General features: G+C 36.1%; 2 protein-coding genes across 17 annotated transcripts in view; one reads left to right on the top strand and one right to left on the bottom strand.

Moving 5' to 3' along the window:
- LOC100743966 overlaps positions 1-19,148 on the top strand; it is a 73,010-nt gene that overhangs the window by 24,098 nt on the left and 29,764 nt on the right. For 14 of the 16 annotated variants that reach the window (XR_004462994.1, XM_012394265.3, XM_033324897.1 and 11 more), the window contains 7 exons: positions 1-175; positions 1,810-2,268; positions 2,950-3,255; positions 3,638-4,057; positions 4,489-4,845; positions 4,986-5,461; positions 8,209-8,333. The exon at positions 1-175 is cut by the window's left edge and continues 3 nt beyond it. Coding sequence is in view for 15 of the 16 variants with exons in the window: in XM_012394265.3 (XP_012249688.1) it covers positions 1-175; positions 1,810-2,268; positions 2,950-3,255; positions 3,638-4,057; positions 4,489-4,845; positions 4,986-5,461; positions 8,209-8,333 (2,318 nt within the window). In the remaining variant the exon portion in view is untranslated. The remainder of the gene's footprint in view (positions 176-1,809; positions 2,269-2,949; positions 3,256-3,637; positions 4,058-4,488; positions 4,846-4,985; positions 5,462-8,208; positions 8,334-19,148) is intronic. The other 2 variants (XM_033324898.1, XM_024372582.2) reach the window with 1 other exon arrangement.
- LOC105682109 (endochitinase A) lies at positions 9,548-17,306 on the bottom strand. The gene is made up of 3 exons (XM_012394272.3): positions 12,963-17,306; positions 11,583-12,054; positions 9,548-11,168 (listed from the first exon to the last, which is right to left on the bottom strand). Exons 1-3 carry the CDS (start codon positions 13,291-13,293, stop codon positions 10,088-10,090), a joined length of 1,884 nt encoding a protein of 627 aa, XP_012249695.1. The 5' UTR covers positions 13,294-17,306; the 3' UTR covers positions 9,548-10,087.

The raw sequence follows: 19,148 nt of genomic DNA, 5'->3' as shown, positions 1-19,148 counted from the left end.
GGTGCCGGCTGTAGCGACGATGGTCACATCGGCCTCGTCGGCACCGACTCCAATACCCGTTCCAGCACCCGCAGCTGCACCTGTCAATCCACCTACAGTTAGTCAAACACCACCACCATCGCTTTCGGGAACGTATGCCACAAGAGATGGTGGATATCGCGGCGCCACCACGAATGTAGGTATTTTTCTCTTCGATTTATCCCACGATAAATCGGTTGCGCCCTCATTTTTTCTTACTCTGTTGCTTTCGTTACACGTGTGTGCGTGCATGTGTGTGCGCGCGCGCGCGTGTATGTGTGAGAGAGAGAGAGAGTCACTAAGAGGTTTTAGATAACAGATTATAAATATTCATTTTTTCATAGACAGCGGGAAATATTTTTTCTAACGATTAAAGGCTTGCGTGTAAATATGTAGAACCATAGGAAATGAAAGATTAGATTTTAATCAATGTTAATTTAATAAGATATTCTTAATAATAAAATAGAAATTGTAGGACACAGTATCCTATTTGTAAAGGGTGAATTTGAATTGTTTCGACAAAAGAGTTGGTAGGTGAAAGTCATGTAGGAGGCTAACATGTATAGTTCATCATAAAAGTTTACATACACGTATGTATCCGACTTTTTTCATTAATGAAATCAAAAGTTGTTCAAACTAATCTCTTTGCTGGAATATTTGAAATTGATTAGATGAATTTGTGGCTGGCTGATTGTATATATATTGTATATATATAATAATCTATTACACCTAATCTAGTGTTTTAAACGCGTTACACGAAACGCGCATTGTATCTGCCAGTGCCCTTGACTTTCAACCACTATTAGCCGTCCCCTGTTCTCTTCACTGCCTAGCAATATAATCTTCTTTGTCGCGGATGTTGTGCAGTTTTGGATTAATTTTACCGCCATATCGAAGTTGCGGAATTCTGATGAGATTATGTTTGATGGTTTCAGCAATATCTTTGTCGTAAATGTTGTTTCATTTCATTTCAACAATTTTAAATTTCGACAGACATTGTGTCAACTTTCAAATTGTTACGTGATAAATTGTCAACTTAGTTTAAAATTTGTAAACGAGCGTAAGTTTGATTTAAAACCTTACTTTCTATTTTGGGATATTTATTACGATATATAGTAATAATAGAGGTATACGATGTAACATTGAATATAAGAACTATGAATAAGTCAGAGTATATGAACATGTATAAGAGAATAATTATATCCCCTGTATGTTATACTTCTGTTATCTAAAAGAAGAAAAGAAAAGAATGTACAAAAATCAAGTCTAGTTTATTAAAAGTGTAGCTGCTTATTCGAATCGATTTCGAACTGAATCATATATTTAATCATTAATGCTCGATTAACTTTTCTAAAATGAAAACACTCGATATATAGATAGAATAAGATAAACAGCTTAGTAAGAGGTCATATCTGTTATCTGTTTGGGTGGCAGATTATGATCCTAAGGCATGGTATAAGCAAGACGTAGAAGGCGTGAGAAAGAAAGACGAATCGACTAAAAGTGGAGTTTAGTCATAATACGAGTGCAAGGAACGTATGACGGTGTCGTAGGTATATCGATGGTCTACCGTCTGCCCTCTTGAACCGGGTCATCGATTTTCTTGAAATAGGTTCGTGCCGAGAAGGTTAGACAAGATAAATTGAATAAAATGCGCGATGAAAAAAGCAATAGAACCACATACATCTTAAATGAGAAGAAGATAAAGATAAAAATAGAGCAGAATAGATAGGTGGACAAATAAAATGAGATTCGAAAGAATGAACAGACATTTATTATGACATCTTTCAGGTGAACGAGAGGATTGCCATTAGCGTGAGCAGTAGTCCCCTGTCGCAAATAGGAGTCGGTGTTGGAGTAGTTGCAGCCGAATATGCGGCGAATAGCGGTATAGGTAGTGGTATGGCTGGTGGAAGAGGGGACAGACCGAGGATATCTCTTTTACCACCTGCTTCGGTGACACCAACACCTTCACCAACAGCACCAGATTATCAGCACGTGTCCAGTGCAAGAAATTCACGAATAGCCCTGATGCCCGTCCAGCCGGATCAGTATTGCAATCGTACGGCCGTTGAAATGGCCAATCTGCAGGAGGCGCCGCCCTTCAAGAAGATACGCCTCAGCCAACCGACTCAGATTCAATTGCAGTCCCAATCGCAATCTCGCTGTCATAGTTTGTCACCCGCTGACCCGTGCGTTAAGCAGGAGCACGTGGTGCAGTTGCAGCAACCACTTAGGATAGACACTAGGGTGGGTACATAGATACACAGGATGATTCAGGATAAATGTGAAAAACCTTGGCATTTAGTAGATTGCTTTCGAGATAGCTTTGAGAAACTTACTGAGCGAACTCTATTGTCGATATTTATGTAGGTACAAGTATTTAACTCGCTGAGTGTCGCGTTATATACATTTGAATGATGTCTGTATATTTTGTAAAGAATTTCTTATTTGTATTGGATGTTACAACACTATAGATTCTATAATTGAAAATGAATATACAGTATAAGGATTAAATATATAGTTGTATGGTAAAAGTTATATGCGAAAAATATTGAATTTGTCTTTGATAAAGTTATACAAAAAAATCTCAACATTTAATGAATTCTGTTATGGTTTCATTGTTATTACAATAAGATTATAAGTTTGACACGATATAGTGTTTAAGGAATTAACAAAAGAAGATAGGTAATATTAAGTATGTGTATCTCTAGAAGTACTCGTGCAAAACATTTATTAAAAAGTCTCTATATTAAAAAGATATATATATAGAAGATTACAAAATATGTCAAGGTCTTTCACATTTCTTTTGAAAATATTTTTTACAAGTAATTGTGTTTCTCCTTCATCTTTCTCTGGATCAATAATTTTTCCATTCCTAAATTTTCATTTTATGGGATATTATAATATATGAATAATTTCTGTTTGAAGCAGCCGGCAACAGAAGCGTATACACCCCAAACTGAAGCGATTTCACCTACGCTTCCGGAACCGAATACGCAAGAAGATGCGCAGTTCAGAAGCACCAAGGATGATCTTCTACAGCAAATCTCCAAGGTTGATAGAGAAATTGCAAAAAGGGAGTCTCAGATAAATAAGCTTCGGAAAAAGTTAAAGGAATTGGAAGAGACAGCTAATAAACCTCTAGAAGCTAGTGGACTTAAACGACAGGTTGAGGAGCAGTCTCAGCAACCAAAGCATCAGTCTTTGGCACAAAAAATTTATGCTGAGAATAGGGTAAGATATTAATTCAAATTTTGTTTAATTCAACATGTGTAATGTAGGTTTTACATTCTACCAAATTAACCTATTAAATGAGATAAATGAGTTAACTCGTTATTTGAAAATGACTTCTCGTTGAATAAAACGAGATGATTCATCGTGAATGTGTACTAATCATACATCTAAGAAAAGAATGAATATATCGTTTGGTTCTTACTCTTAATAATGAAACAGCTGTTTTAATCTGTACTTGTGCTATACTGATGTTTGTATAAGAAATAAAGTGTGTTTCATTTAATATTAGCAAGACGAGTTAACTGAATTAAACAGAATATATTTTTAAATAAGAAATAATCTAGTTTTTCATTGGTTGAATGAAATCATACGTTAATTACAGAGGAAGGCAGAAGAAGCTCACAGACTTTTAGAGAGGCTAGGTCCAAAAGTGGAACTACCTTTATACAATCAGCCATCAGATACAAGCGTGTATCAAGAAAATCGAACAAAACATCAAACGTGTATGAGAGCAAGGCTTATAGCGAGGCTTCGACGAGAACACGCTGAACGCGCATCTCTCCATCGACAACAGTCACAAACGTATGCTATTTTGGTACAGGAGTGGCATCGTAAAGTAGAGCGATTGGAAGCAACGCAGAAAAGGAAGTCAAAAGAAGCGAAGAATCGCGAATTCTTCGAGAAAGTGTTTCCAGAATTGCGGAAACAAAGGGAAGACAAAGAGCGTTTTAATAGAGTCGGTGCACGTATCAAGAGTGAAGCTGATTTGGAGGAAATTATGGACGGCCTTCAAGAACAAGAGGTATATTATTTCATAATTAAGAAAAGGAAATTACGGGAAAAAGTTCATAGGTTAAAAGTTACCAAGGTTAAAAGGAAATCTACAAAATTATTGTTTACAAAAATATTTCATTATCACAAATGGGTAGATCATATTTACCGATTTGCGATTTATGTACTAACATTCTGATTATATTCCTGGCAATATTAAGGTTTAGATTTAAAAAATAACATTCTTTTTCGAATCAAATCTCTTCGAAAATTTTCTATTTTAATTCAATAATATTATGACGAATAGTCAAAAAGTTATAAAATTGCGTGGTCTTTTTTACTATCACTAACAATCGATAAATTCATAATGCTAATAATCCACTTGGTATATGAACTTTTGTAATATATTTATTGTTTGAAAAATTCAATGTATAATAACAATTTCTAAAATTGGTTTTATAGATGGAAGATAAAAAGATGCGCTCGTACGCAGTAATACCTCCATTATTGTTGGATACAAAGCAGAGACGAATCGCATTTCAAAATCGAAATGGTCTTCTTCAGCCGGAAGAATTAGAGGCTCTTCACAGTGAACGAAAGTTAATCAACGTATGGAGTTCTGTGGAGCACGAATTGTTTAAAGAAAAATATCTACAACATCCTAAGAACTTTGGAACGATAGCTCAATCTTTAGAACATAAGTCCGTTCCAGATTGCGTGCATCATTACTACCTCACTAAAAAAGCAGAAAATTATAAGCAGCTCTTGCGAAAATCGCGGCAACGAACACGTAGCTCTCGAAATAATCCTAATAATAAAGTGAGTGTAATTGTAATCAAATTTAAAAGCATTTGTACATAGATATTCTTTGAAAATTGTATAAATGCATTTAATTAATTAATACGTAATAATGTTAATTGTATAACAATTATTAACCTTATAATTGTTTTCTTTTTCAGGTAAATAATAGCAGTTCAAGTATTGGAAATCTAGACATTTTAACTACAGGTGTGACAACAAGGTTGCAACGTGAGCAACAGCAAAAAACACAAGAGAATCCTCAAAATAGTTCAACAGGGACATCAAGTACAACGACGACGACGACTACGGCTACGTCAAGTGTATCAACTGCTGTTGCAACAACGATAGCGACCACTTCGACGACTCCTTTAAATTCATCAACGTCGAGTATATGTTTAACGACGGACTCTGTAATAGCATCAACGACAGCTACAACGACATCCGTGTTGAGCACCACGACATCGTCTGTCGCGACGTTGTCGACGACAACAAGCGCGAAGGACAATAGGGAAATCAATAAAGAAAATAAAGAAAGTAAAATGGAAGCGAAGGAGCCGCACCTTATTAAAGTCGAAGTGAAAGAGGAGCCTCAATTAAGTTCTGAAACGGTGTCCGGAAAGGACGTCAAAGTAATGTACGTAATATCATTTCTTATAAATATTTCTAATTTGACTTGTAGAAAATATTAAATATATACCTATATCATATCGTGGGGTTGTATAAATGGAAGTAGTATGCTTTATTAATTCTTTAATGAATTTGTAAGTATTTCAAACATAGATTTTTTAAATTAATATTACGTAAGTTTAACATACACTTGAGATGACATATACATCTTGTAGTATAATAGTTACTGTGATTTTCGTCCTACCTACAGAAGAAATGAGAGAAACAGTGGTCATATTTGATTTATTGTTTGGTAACTAGAATATTGACGTAATCGATATTTTAGTTGTAAATGTATACGCACAATTGCTTACCAGGACCAATAACTGTTTCTTTTTATATTTTGGTTACGTTTGGATACTATAAACCTTAAAATAGAATTTCATAGTGGCTAGATAATTGGTTGGACGTATCTTTATGGATTGTTATAATTTACATTGATTGTTAGTAATATAAATAATGTTAATTATCTATCATTATAATCTTTAAGTTTTAATCTTGGAAGTATTATCGTGGATATGAGGAAAACTTTCTCCTTTATGAGAAAATATTTCATATATTTAATCTTTGAACTAACTTATGCATCCTAGCTTGGTACTAGCTCCTAGATTTTTACAGTATTAGTAATGATTTGTAGTATTGTATAGACCATTTTATATATCTTTACCTATCTTTATCCTAGTCTATGTTTCGAGCTTCTGTGATGTATGTAGGTCGTTTTCAAGATGCATATATTACATGTATTCCTCTACCTGTAAAACAGCACACTATTTTGATAAATTGCGTCACTTTTGCCAAGATGCTAATATCAAAGTAAATATCAAAATATACTAAAGGAAGTCCTCTTGCAGTCATAAATATAGTTGTATATATCACATAAATTTCATTCTTAACTTTCGTGGTTTTTTTTCTCAAAAATTGTTGCAACCAGATTGTAGTTACTATCTTTGTCTTTGGTAATGTGCATTTAATAATGTATGAATACTTGCATACACTTGCATTAGGATTTAGGATATTCAAATTTAATAATTATGAATTTTTAAATTTAATTTAATTTAATTTAATACATTGCAAGTTCACATAAGTTTCAATGAAAAAATTTTTAGATAAAGATTCTTACAATTGACTTTTTGTTACACTTTTAAGAATTTGCTGGAATTTAAAATTTCTAGTCTTTCTGGAAGGCTGATAAATTGGAAGCATAACTCTAGCAGGAAATCACTTTAGAAATTGCAATTGATATAAAACCGCGCAGTTTGATTGTTTGAACGGGCTTCGTCTTACTAAAGATATTCATCGTGCAAACAGACCAATTTTACCAACCAATCATTACTTACAATTTTTAAAATGTTAAAAAATAATTGAAGGAGGTATTCGTCCAAATTTATGTTGAAAATAAGTAAGCCTTTCGCTCTTTTTACTTTTTTAATAAAAAAAATTTTAAAGTTTGTTCATTCTATATGTATATATGATCTGCAACAAAAATTATATATTTTACATATAAATATAATAAATACCGGTATCGATTTACTAAAAATTGCCTAGTATTAAAAAATTGTTTCTACAACAATTCTATTTATTCATAATTTCAATGAAATGAACAAATAATCTTTTAATAATCACAACGAATATTAAAATTGTCCATACGCAGAAGCAATTTAATCTTCACCCGTTTTTAAATCGTTTTTCAGATCGTAATTTCCACTCTTCGTTCATCAACTTTTACAGTAAAATTTCTGACGATAAAAATTAATTTAATGGTATCCATCAATGGAATTATAATTCTCGGAAAATGAAAGAAAAGAAAAAGAATACAAATAAATCGCTGAAGCGGAATAGGAGGAGGAATAGAGAGGGTTTGAGTTGAATGGAGGATAGATAGGGGGAAATAGAAGGTGGTGGTAAAATGGAGGTTCGAGAGGGAAGGTAGGGTAGTTATTAGCAGATTGTAATGCTAATCAATGGTTACTGGTTAGTGGATTATGTTTGCGTAGGCATTCATCATCGAAATGGAGTCGATCGTTGAAAATCTGATTCCGAACCGCGTGAAGACCAGAATGTTTACTCCCCTCGTTCGTTTAGAAATGATGTACAGAGTGTTTTATTAACCCTGCAGTAATTGTATTCATACTGTATGGATGAATAATTCTCTCTATTTTTTTTTAATTGTATTGAGCTTTTTGAATTTTATCGGGCCATATACGTAAAATATTTTTTTATATACCATCTTCTTTTTTTCTTCTTAAACTCTTGCACAGACAAAGGGTTAATTCAATTCAATTTCAAGTTTGTTTCTCTTTAAATTACATTTATATGAACTATTTTCCCTATTAAGTAAATGTAGTTAATGGATAAAAAGTCTTTTTAATTGATTGTTCGTTTTATCGTTGTAAAATAAAATATTCTAGGTTTGTAACAGCAATGATTCAGGCTTCGCTGGATTAATGTGACGAATATACGTACAATACAAATAAGTATACATAAAATTTAACATAACAAATATAAATAAAAAATATAAGATTTAATATAAATTATAGGCAGGAATATTGAAACTTTTAATAGGAATGTTTTAGAAAATTGTTGAAAAAGGTTTTATTAAATGAGTAGTGAATAACAACTAATAGATTTTTATCGTTGGATTTATTGTTATAAAATTGATAAGAACGGTACATTGTTAAATTTGAAAGATATTAATGAGCAGAAATCACGTTACAGGGAAGCAAACAACAGCGATGGTGGAAGCGTGGTAACCGCGAGCAGGATAAAAGAAAAGAAGAAAGATAGTCATGCCAACCCTATGGAAACCAGCGACGAGGAAGCCCAACCGATGGACACCATTGGTGAGTTTCGTTAAATATATCTTACCAGTTTGCTTTGTCCATCTTTCATGATATATCACTGCAACGTTACCACAAACATTTAAATGTTATTATCGTATTTAAATGTTTAAATTCGTGTGATTTGATTTTTGTCTATGTTTAATAAACATTTATATCGTTTTTCTTCATTTCTTATTTTCTAAATGACAGTTCTTGCATAAAAAGAAATTTCAATTCCTTTTTTCAATGAGAATTCAGAGACTTACGTGTTCTTGTTTCACAATTGAGAAAACTATATAAAGGCATCTATGTAGTATAAGTTAATTAAATTGAAGAAATATAGTTTTAGAATAGGTATCAGTGTTTTACATTATATTCCTGTTGGTGATATGAAAGAAACTTCGAATTAATTTTCTACAATGTAATAAAAACTTGTATAATACATATAACTTTTATCTTTTTGAAAAATTCTGGACATAGTGCTGCAACGTATTTTCGTTTTAGATCAAATGACAGTACCTTTATTATACTTTCGAATTTATTGAACTAATTCAATATTCAGGATATTCTAATTCTAATAAAATTAAAATTGAGAAAATTGTATTAATCTAAAAACACGATGGGATCTTACAAGCTCGAACGCGATAAGAATGTTGAAATTTTGTCGAATGGAACAATTAAAAATTTGGAGGACGTAATGACGATAAACACAGAATTGTTAATAAACTCAAGTAGAATGAATGCAATAATCGTTTAAAAGAACTTCAATCTCTATATTAAAGAGTGTTATGCATATTATATGTATATTTTCATTTTCTAATATTTGATCATTTCTATTAAGTAATTAATTAATTAATGTAAGAAGTTAGTTTTTATTGGACTGTACAGATTTGAACCATACTGTCATCTAGTGTCAATATTAGTAGAATAATTAATAATACTTTCATTATTTAAATTTTGTAGTATGTCGTTGCTTTTTTAGTCATAATTCCAATGTAATTCATGGGCCAAAATTATTGAAATTTCAATGCTAGTCAATTGTCTTCTCTTTCACACATTATTATTTTTCATATTATAATTACATACATGTAGTACATTATAATGTAACTAATGCTTATAATATATGATTATACAATTTAACACATCAGCAGACAATTTTCAAATTATATAGTTTGACACATGAATATCGATTGATAGAAAATTTATTTTATATGCAATCGTCGATATTTAGTTCAATTATATTTTATTATAATTATATTCATTATAATTGGTATACTTTTACATTTTAATATTCAATGGAACGTCGACTATCAATAATATCACCTATCTTTATGTATTTCCTTTATTTCCTTTATTTCCATTTGTTTAACATTATTTTCAATCTACTATCATAAAACAGAAGGAATCTAGTTTCCTATTTGACGAAATGTCAATTGCTAATGTATTAACATTATCTAACTGTATTCATCTAATTTCACTTTGATCTTTACTTAATTCAGCTTACTTCTACGAAACGCAAGTAATTTATTCTGTTATTTGACCAGTCCGCTTAAGCAATTTGTCATATGCTAAAATTATTTATCTTCATTTATTTTCGCTTAACGTTTCCACTATATCCAATTTACTTCTACAAGACACGAACATCTTGTTTTTCATTGAAATAGGTAAGTGTTTTTAATCAACTACGGATTTATTGAAATTATCTTCGCTTCGATTTTCATTCATTTAACATCTCGTTCAATTCACCGCAACAAACCATAAATAACAGTTCAATTTCATTGTCTGTCGTTATTCGTCGTTGAAGTAGTCGACTCTTGATCCTCGGTAGCTGTGCTATTAGCTTCGTCGGACTGCGTTCTCTCCTCCGTATTCGCATGGCACAATTTCCTGTGTTTATGTACAAAATAATAGCTCGGGAATTTGCATCCACAGATCTTACACGGATAATACTGAACATTTAAATCCAACAATCGAACTTCTCTTCTATTTCGAGCCTCTGTATCCTGTCTCTGTCTATTTCCAGTCGGATCGTTTGCTCTTGTCGGCAACAAATGCCTCTTCGTATGTTTTCTGTAACAATACTGCGACTTGAAAGTGTGCCTACAGTATCGGCAAGTGTAGCTTCCGCTGCTGTTGCTCGTATCCATTGCAGACTCGATTTGGTCGCAAGGAGTTCTAACAGCCGTTGGTCCTCCGTTTTCGTCATTTTCGCCGGAGGCGTTTTCTGCTTCAAAACACGGCCTCTGTAAACGCGGTTGTAGTACAGAACTAGACCCACACGAGGCTGTTGACGAGTAATTTTCATTCAACACTCGATGGAACTTGACTGGACCATCGCAACAAGCCACGTCGTAAACCACTGACAAAACACCCGAAGAACTATCGTTTGCCCTATTGGAACTGCGTCCTCTTCGTCTAGATCTTCCTCGATCGTCCTCGCTGATCGACGTTGATTCGATGTTCCTGTCACTGTTTCGAGGCATTGCCGTGTCTTCTACAGGTGTCAGAGGTGGAGATCGATGTTGTTGCTCGTTGTTGCTCGAATTTGGATGTTCGTAACGGCGTTCTTCCGTGGATTGACGCTGCTGTTCCGTTGTCTTTTTGCTTTGACACGGTGGTACCGAAGATTGAGAAACGGAGGACGGCGTAGGTGAAATCGATTGACAAGGCGACGACGTTCGTGTCGATGTGGCAACGTTAGAGGTGGTGAAAGTGGTAAACGCAGCTGCTGCTGCTGCTGCCACAAAGGGCAAAGAATTGGAGGACACGTTCTCTGGTGATTTTGGTCTACAGTCCACTCGTAGGCTTCGATTTCGCTCGATTTTGAAGACTGATGATTTTGGCGATAAAACTTCTCTGTTGGCAGATGTTACGAAACGTTAGGTTTCTTCATACCATGCAATGAAACATACCCGAACTATAATATGATTATTTTACAGTAAACTGCTTCTTCTATCATCTACTTATTGCTTATTTATTGGAAGTTAATATTTCAGTTGGAAAGTTGGTATTACAATTGCTCGGAATAGCTGGACAATTACATCTTTAGTAAATCCAAGAAGTTGAAACGAAATTAGATATTCAGCATTGTCACACTTTTAGCACAATCTAAAGTCTACTAGTGAGAACGCGTTTGTAATATCGAATCATAATAAGATTTCTAATACGTCTGTCTCTGACACGAGATTCCAAATCTTCTAAAATGCAAAAAGGACTTCACATATTATTTATCTCGATATACGTTAAAATCAACAAAATCAACATCCAAACCTATAAGCCGTCGAGCTATGCGTTTCTTGGATGCTGGAGGTCGGGGCGACGGAAACGCCGAGTGGAACGGTCGATTGCATTAGCACCGACGGTTGCAGTTGAGGTAAATGTGGAATACCGATAGACGAGGGTACAGGTGCTGTTGGTGGATAAAGAGGCGCTGTCGGTGGCCAGCATATACTTGGATCTATCATCAACCTGTTTGGTATAGGTCTGAGTATATTTCCCGAGCCTGGCGTCGACGTGGATATGGAGGTCGACGTCAACGTCGACGTCGGGCCTGCTGGTACCGGTATCGGCGTTGGCAAAGGCGGCGGTGCCCTCAGCCTTAGTAAAGCAGCCCTGCATTGCTCCAGTGCCCCTGGCATGTGCAGCAAATGCGTGGCCAATAGCACGCTGTACACGTTATCCAACGTTACCTCCAATCTACCCGTATACATGTAGTTCAATAATGGCGCGAATGCTTCTCCACCTAGAAATTAGAATTTAAAACAAGAAAAAAAATATATAGCCGTTTTTTCATTTATTGCTATATGCAGTTGTTGAAATTTCTTGTTTATCTTTTTTACAGTTCGTCGATTCTTTCTGCGTTTAACTCGCAGCTTGTGCGTCGATGAGTTTTTCAGTAAACATTATAGGGAAATTAGAGCATTGGATTTTGATTATATATAGATATACAGAGGGAATACTAGTTCAGAAAAACGAGCATTGTTCCGTTTGAAACAGATGTTTTATACTTCTGAGTACAAGCGATCTTATGGAAATTCTTCTACTGACTGACACAAAAAGAAATATGTAAAGAAATGACACCGTATTGTTGGAAAGTCGTATGTGGAAACAAAAGGAAAGGACAGAGGCAAGGTATTATTGTCGCAATTTTAATTTCTGTTTGAAAACGTACACGCTAGAAACGTTTGATAAACGTCAAATAAGATATAACTAGAAAAATACCGAAAGAGAAATTTTTTATTGCAGTTATTTTCGTAAGCATTGGAAGGTTTAACGAAAATGCAAAGGCATTCTTATTTAGGAATATTCAGATTTTCCAAATTGTTAATGTTTAGTCTAAGGAAAGGTGACTTTGCGCGATGTTCTTTTCTTCAATTTTAAATGTATTAAATACATCAGTACTTTTTTCTAGGCGAGTTTACAAATAAATCGACGAGTTGGAGAACGGTACAAATTCAAAATTACAAATGTTTTCAAATATACCAACTAGCATTAGCTTTGGCGTATCAGTAAAGCTATCGATCTCGCAGCCCCATTCCAGTTTAGACGCACAAATAAAACATTGTAGGAAATTTTAAATAATCGAAATAAAACCATATTGAACTCGTATCATTTTTCAACTCACCGACTCGAATAAATTACGATATTTACCAATGGACGAAACCGAGACAGACGTGACAGGCTGTCGTTGCGATGGTCCCGACAAATTGGTAGTAGTCACCGCGATTGCGGTGGTTGGCAAGTTAGTACAAGATGTAATATTCGTGTTAACACTTTGATTAGGCGTCGTCGGTGTGCTAGTTAGCAAAGCTTTTAGATATCCGCTATGAGCGGCCAGAACACCTTTGTGAGCGACGAACTGATGCTCTCCTTCGTTTCCCACTCTGACCACTGTGTCAGGTGGCGATAAAGTTTCTTGAAGTCTTGAATAATTGTCTGGCGTAACGCTGTCACCGAACCAAGCTCTATATAAACTATACATCGTACGATTTCGACTATGTACCAACTAAATGATTTATTAATTGACGTATATAGACATTGTGCAGAATTATTGATCGACGATAAACTTTGGGCAAATTCGTTTGGATAAAGTTGCTGGAATTAGGATGAATTCACATCGATAGTCGCACGAAGATTTATTTACTCCGGTATCTTGTTAAAAGTAACTTTCACTTGTAATTTTAAGGAGTCGAATTAATTTGAGCGACAACATCTTTTTAAACATCTACGACTGATCCCTTCCGATTGAATTAATTTCGAAACTGTTCAGATTATCACATTTCTTTTCGATCTACCGATTCCTTCGCTTGACAAAGTCAAGCAGCCTTCTAATATTAATTAAAATCTTATTCCTGCGGTTCCTCGATTAATTTTCCAATAAAATCATTTTCAATCTGCAGTATTATTACATAAAACTGTGTTCTTCCAATTGCGCGGTGAATTTTCAAAGCGAATCCCACCGAAACAAATGTTCGAACTTGTCCAACTATGACACACGTTTCTTTCCAATTTCCCGATTTCACCCCTTTGGCGTTACTTGCTAGAACCGTAAATATCTTCAAATATTGTACAGATTCTCCCATTAATTGTCAAATCAAATTCGAGCAAAATCAATTTCTCAAACTTCTCCAACAATCACGTTCCTCCTCCGTTCCCAATTCCGCCTCATTTCCTCCACTCGTCGAACTTCCTGTCCTCTTATTTGAAACCTTATTTCTCCGACGAGTTCTCCGGTTGTACTCGAATCAATTACAAAAGCCAACTTCTCCGATTATCACTATCCGTTTTCATTCCCAAATTCTTCACGATCTTCCAGTTGTCAGAGTCATCAAACACCCTTTCGCTCTCGACTTATCAGCGAACGTACATTTCTAAGATGCCGAAGATTCGCGACGACAAAGTACGACCGATAAATGGTATAATCGACGATTGAGAAGCGAATATAAACGCAAAGTCGAAGAGGTAACCGGCGTGCACCGCGATTGCCCGTGATTTGAACGCCAGGTTTCCGTGACGTTGCGCCACCGTCGTAAACGTCCGTAATTCGGCTAGTTTTTCGACGAGGTTCTACCGCCCTTCGAGTTTCCTCCTCCAGACGGCTGGTATCAGCCAGTCCCTGTGCAGCCCACCCCATCCCCTAGCCAACGGAGAACCGCCCCCGACGAGTCGAGATTGGCGGCGCTGCCTCGATTACTGGCAGGGTTGCACGTGCGCCTGGTGTATTTACCATGTCGAAAATTGTACCAAGCATTTTTCTTCGTCTTCCCCTACCATATATCCTGCACTTCCACTTCCTCTTTCTTCTACCTCCTCTTTTACCTATCGGTGGCTACCTCGTGCTTCTTCCGTTTTAAACTTGTATTTTGGTACTCTGTCTTTCTTTATAGTTTCTCTTCTTGTTTTATCTTTCATTTCCCTCTATCGGCCACTTTCTTCCTGCTTTTGGTTATCGAGTTTCTAATGGCGAGTTAAGCGTAGTATTTCGAGATGTTGCTATCGATACCTATGGCTAGAGCGATATTTTAGTTCCAAAGGAAATATGTCGAAACGACGATGACTTCGAACGTGTTTGGATTCGGGACGCATCTAAAAATATTACGCGTTTTGGACACGTGTGTTATTTCGCAAACTACCATCGACTAGAGTTCCCTTGACGTTTGAATTCTTAACAGATACCTAAGTTCCCTACAGACCCCTAAATTTCTCACGAATGATCTAATCGTTAATTAAGACGTCAATTAATCAAAAACAAAGCGCGCTTCGTTATGTTACGTGTTTTTATATCCATTCACGAAGGCGAAACATTTTCACTCGATGAATCCAGTCTAAGATTTTTACGCGATATCGTCGTTAGTTTGTTGTTGCCGAAAGGAAGAAATGAAACGGAAGGGAGTGACTATGGGAAGAAGGAGAAAAAATAGAAAGAGAGAGAATCAATCGCGGTCGCGATTCGACTGGCGCGAGACGTGGAAGCTCTGTTTTTTATTCTTGTCATCCTCGTACTCGTGGGATGTGATCGACGTATCCCTACTCTCCGTTTCTCTGATAGCGTATCGCGTTCTGGCAAAAAGGACGAAAGAAAGCCGATTGGGTTGTTGAGTCAATTAGTCCTACGAATCATCGACGTGGTTATTTTTCCAAGTTAGAAGAGCTGGTCGGTGTTTTTTTACATTTTGAATCGTTGAATTGAATTATACGCTGCTAAAAATCGCCAGCATAAATAACTAGTTTAATTTCGGACTATACACTTTTTACAAGATTGATACGATATATCAAATTACTAACTGAAGTTACGATTCGAATAGAAACATCCAGCTCGCAGAAATATTACTTTGAACTAAGTTGCATTTCTCTTTCTGCATATTCATCGCGTATATCCGAACCTAAGGTTCTTTGCGTCCGCGCCTTCGAATAACATGAATTAAGCACTTCAATTAGGAAATTGAAACAGAAGAAAGGAATCAAAGAAATTAAATTATAAGAAGTATGTGAAACCAAAGGAAGATGTGAAAGAAAATAATGAAGTTACGCAAATTACGAAACGTTCAAAGAAACAAATAAAACAAGTCACTAAATCCAGTAAAGAAACCAACGAATCAGAAAACGGCCAAGCTATCGACTGTCGAGCAAAAATGAAAGAGTTCCTCTCTTTGTCCAAAAAATTACCGAAACGTATCGCACGCGTAACACTCGTCGCTTAAAACGAGAATAGAAAACGCAAAAGACGCAAACACGGAAGAAAGGGAACACAGGATAAAAGACGAAACGAAGACTTTGATGACCACAGTTTGGCATGGTTGTTCGGTGATTAGAGTGCCTTTAGAGTCGAAAAGCGTAGATGAAGAGGAGCGTGTTCCTCCTCAAGAACGTTCTTTCCCGGATGCGTCTTTTGCCTGTCCTCCCCTTTCTCCCTTTCCCTTCTTCCCTCCTTCCTTTCTCTGTTTCACCCCTATCTCGTTTCCTCTATTCTGGCTGCTCTCTGATGTTTTTCATCAAATTAACTCGCGGCTACGAGTACTCTTTCTCCGCAGTGTTTGCATAATATCGTTTATAATTCAGGTTGCGCTGAAATTTCACTTTATTCCGCCTGGTGGCCCGTATACGTACAGGTCGCTCGTTTGCTCGCTCTCTTCGCTTTTTCGACCCTCGGCCACCCTTCTATATCGGTTCGAACTATCTTACTCTTTCTCTCTGTACACGGTGTTCCAGGGTTTTCTGGCACAAACCACTTGTCATTCCGATTTGAGGATTGAAAATTGGACGCAAAGAATGATACAAGAATGGCGCTGCTTCGTTCGGAAATCGCGCAATACCTTCTAACAGACTTTTCGTTAAATCATTAACCTCGGATGTTCGTATTTTTATTTCTATCGCCGCTATTTTAGACATTTTGCTTGGTATTTTATGTATCGACGCTGAAACTATCGCGATAGTCAGAACGATCGATTCGTAATTTTTATTTGCACTTTTGGCAGTTCGAATGTCTGTGAGTAAAATGTAATTTCTTCTGTTCTAGGTATTATTAGATCCTTCTTATTGTTAATTCTTTCAGTTTTATATCTTTTTTATTTTTACCAATAGGAGTCAATGGATATATTGGGAAAAATTGGTGGTAAATTCTTTGAGACACCATGTGCATTTTCTTTCCTTTCGCTCTATCGCATTTTCGCGAACCGGAAAATTTGCGTTCCTTCGCCGTTCGAATAGAGAACGGTCTGTGTACGGAAAAGTGTACGTGCTTCCGGACACACATGAGAATATATCTTCATATCGTGGAAAGAGTTGTTTTGTTTCTTCCATCCCGGTATTTCGCATTTTTCCTCGTCTTCTGGAGGAAAATTAGGTTTGGTATCGAATCGATAACGTTGATCGAGCTTACTATAATTATTGGTCAAACGAAAATAAGGAACCATAATCAACGACATTCTTTCCTTACAAGTAAACAAAATTTCCGTTGTACAGGGCTAGAAAACTGAAAAATGAAAGAAAATGTGCTATTTCTATGTAGGTTGCCCACGCGATACAAATAAATTTTGATATTCTCTGTTAAAAAAAAACGAAGATATAAATTTAGTATTTCGCATTGATTTCATTTTATTCTATGTAGACAATTTTCGAACGTATAAATTATTTGAAAAAAGAAGAGAAACCATAAATGAGAAAATCGTATCAGCTCCGTCCCAAGAATGTTTGAATTCTCGAACTGATAATTCCTATAAATCTGTAATAATGGAGCATAATAATGTCACTAGAAAGGTACGTTGAATTATACAAAGATTACTTTGATTAAATAGGTAATGTTTTCATGTCAGAAACTTTATTTGGGCCAGCGATGTTTCACTTATACCAATCTATCTATGCAGTCACTCAGCAAAATTAAAACAAAACCAGAATTCTAAATACAAAGAGTTGGCGTAAATAACGGAAAATAAGGGAGGTATACAGAGCCATTGAAGTTAATCGTGGGTCATCGTAACAGGGTGGTGTGGAACAGCCGCGGTTTCAGGCAAGAATGCGTCGCCACCAATTCAGAATGGGACATGGCGATTACGCACATTTCCCAGGAGACCTGCAGCTTTAAACTGAAGTTAACAGACGCAAAGTTCCCCCTGTCCCTCCGTTTCCTCCTCCACGCCGTCCCTTTATCCCGTTGTATCCCGATCGAAGCAACAACCACTACTATAATCGTCGTTTACATAGCTATTAGTATCATTGTCGTCATCGTTGATAATAATACTACCGATTAACGTGATATCACCTGAATTGATTCTGTCGCTATATCGTCTCCAATTTATCGTCTCCTGTTTGTAAAATTGTTCGTTTTACAGGAATAATTCAAACATTAGTGTTATGGTAAAGAAATTTTCCAAACTGTAGACACACGTAAATTTGTCAAAATTCTTTCATATCTTCCAAGTAAGAAAAATTTATTCTGATGGAACGATTACGCTCGACGAGTGGGATAATATTCACCCCGACATCGTTGATATCGTATGGTGCTCCAGTAATATATACAGTGATATCTAAATAGAAAAATATGTATTTACCTATAAATTCAGCTACGTAATCGTGGAAAGTTTCTTTTTCCTCGTACGTTGATCTGAATGGTATCTTGCAGTAATATTCACGTCTCGTGTCTTAGAGCACGATTATGACAAAGAAAAACCACTATATGGTAGTAATATTTATTGTTCGCTGCTAAATATCTTTCCCCTTATCCATCGTATGATTCGTATGATCGCAGCCGAACAGGAAATTTTAACTGTCCACCTTGCATTATTCGTTCTATGCAATTTTGGTCAGATCGGTTCAACGATTTAACCATCACACGCGTATGGTCTTTTTCGATATTTTCTCATTCACTTCAATCGCATTCCACGCTCCCTAGAAAACTCTTTGCATCTTCCCCGTGTTTCCACGAGCTGTTAGTTAAATTGTCGCCGGACTCCATGACAAAGTACATGAAACTGATCGCCGCTTCAATTGGCAGAATCGAAATTCACCGCGGTGGAAAGGAAGGAAATAGCTGTTCGGGCTCGCGCAACGTATAATCGGGAGCAGAAGTGTACACATTGGAGGTCGGTATCGCTCTCCCCGGATCCCAGGGAGACGAGAAAGAACGCTCTCGCGGTTTAATGCTCCAAGCTCGGTCGAGACAAGCTGAGCAAACACTTTTCGCGATATTACCAGGATCCGTACGGGCTTTCTGCAGCTTCTCTTCTCTCTCTCTCTCTCTCTCTCTCTCTCTCTCTCTCTCTCTCTCTCTCTCTCTCTCTCTCTCTCTCTCTCTCTCTCTCTCTCTCTCTCTCTCTCTCTCTCTCTCTCTCTCTCTCTCTC

This window comes from Bombus impatiens, unplaced genomic scaffold (assembly GCF_000188095.3).
Source record: "Bombus impatiens unplaced genomic scaffold, BIMP_2.2 scf_0080, whole genome shotgun sequence".
Classification (NCBI taxonomy): domain Eukaryota; kingdom Metazoa; phylum Arthropoda; class Insecta; order Hymenoptera; family Apidae; genus Bombus; species Bombus impatiens.
The sequence above is the reverse complement of the archived record's forward strand: the minus strand, read 5'-3'. Positions and strand labels throughout refer to the sequence as shown.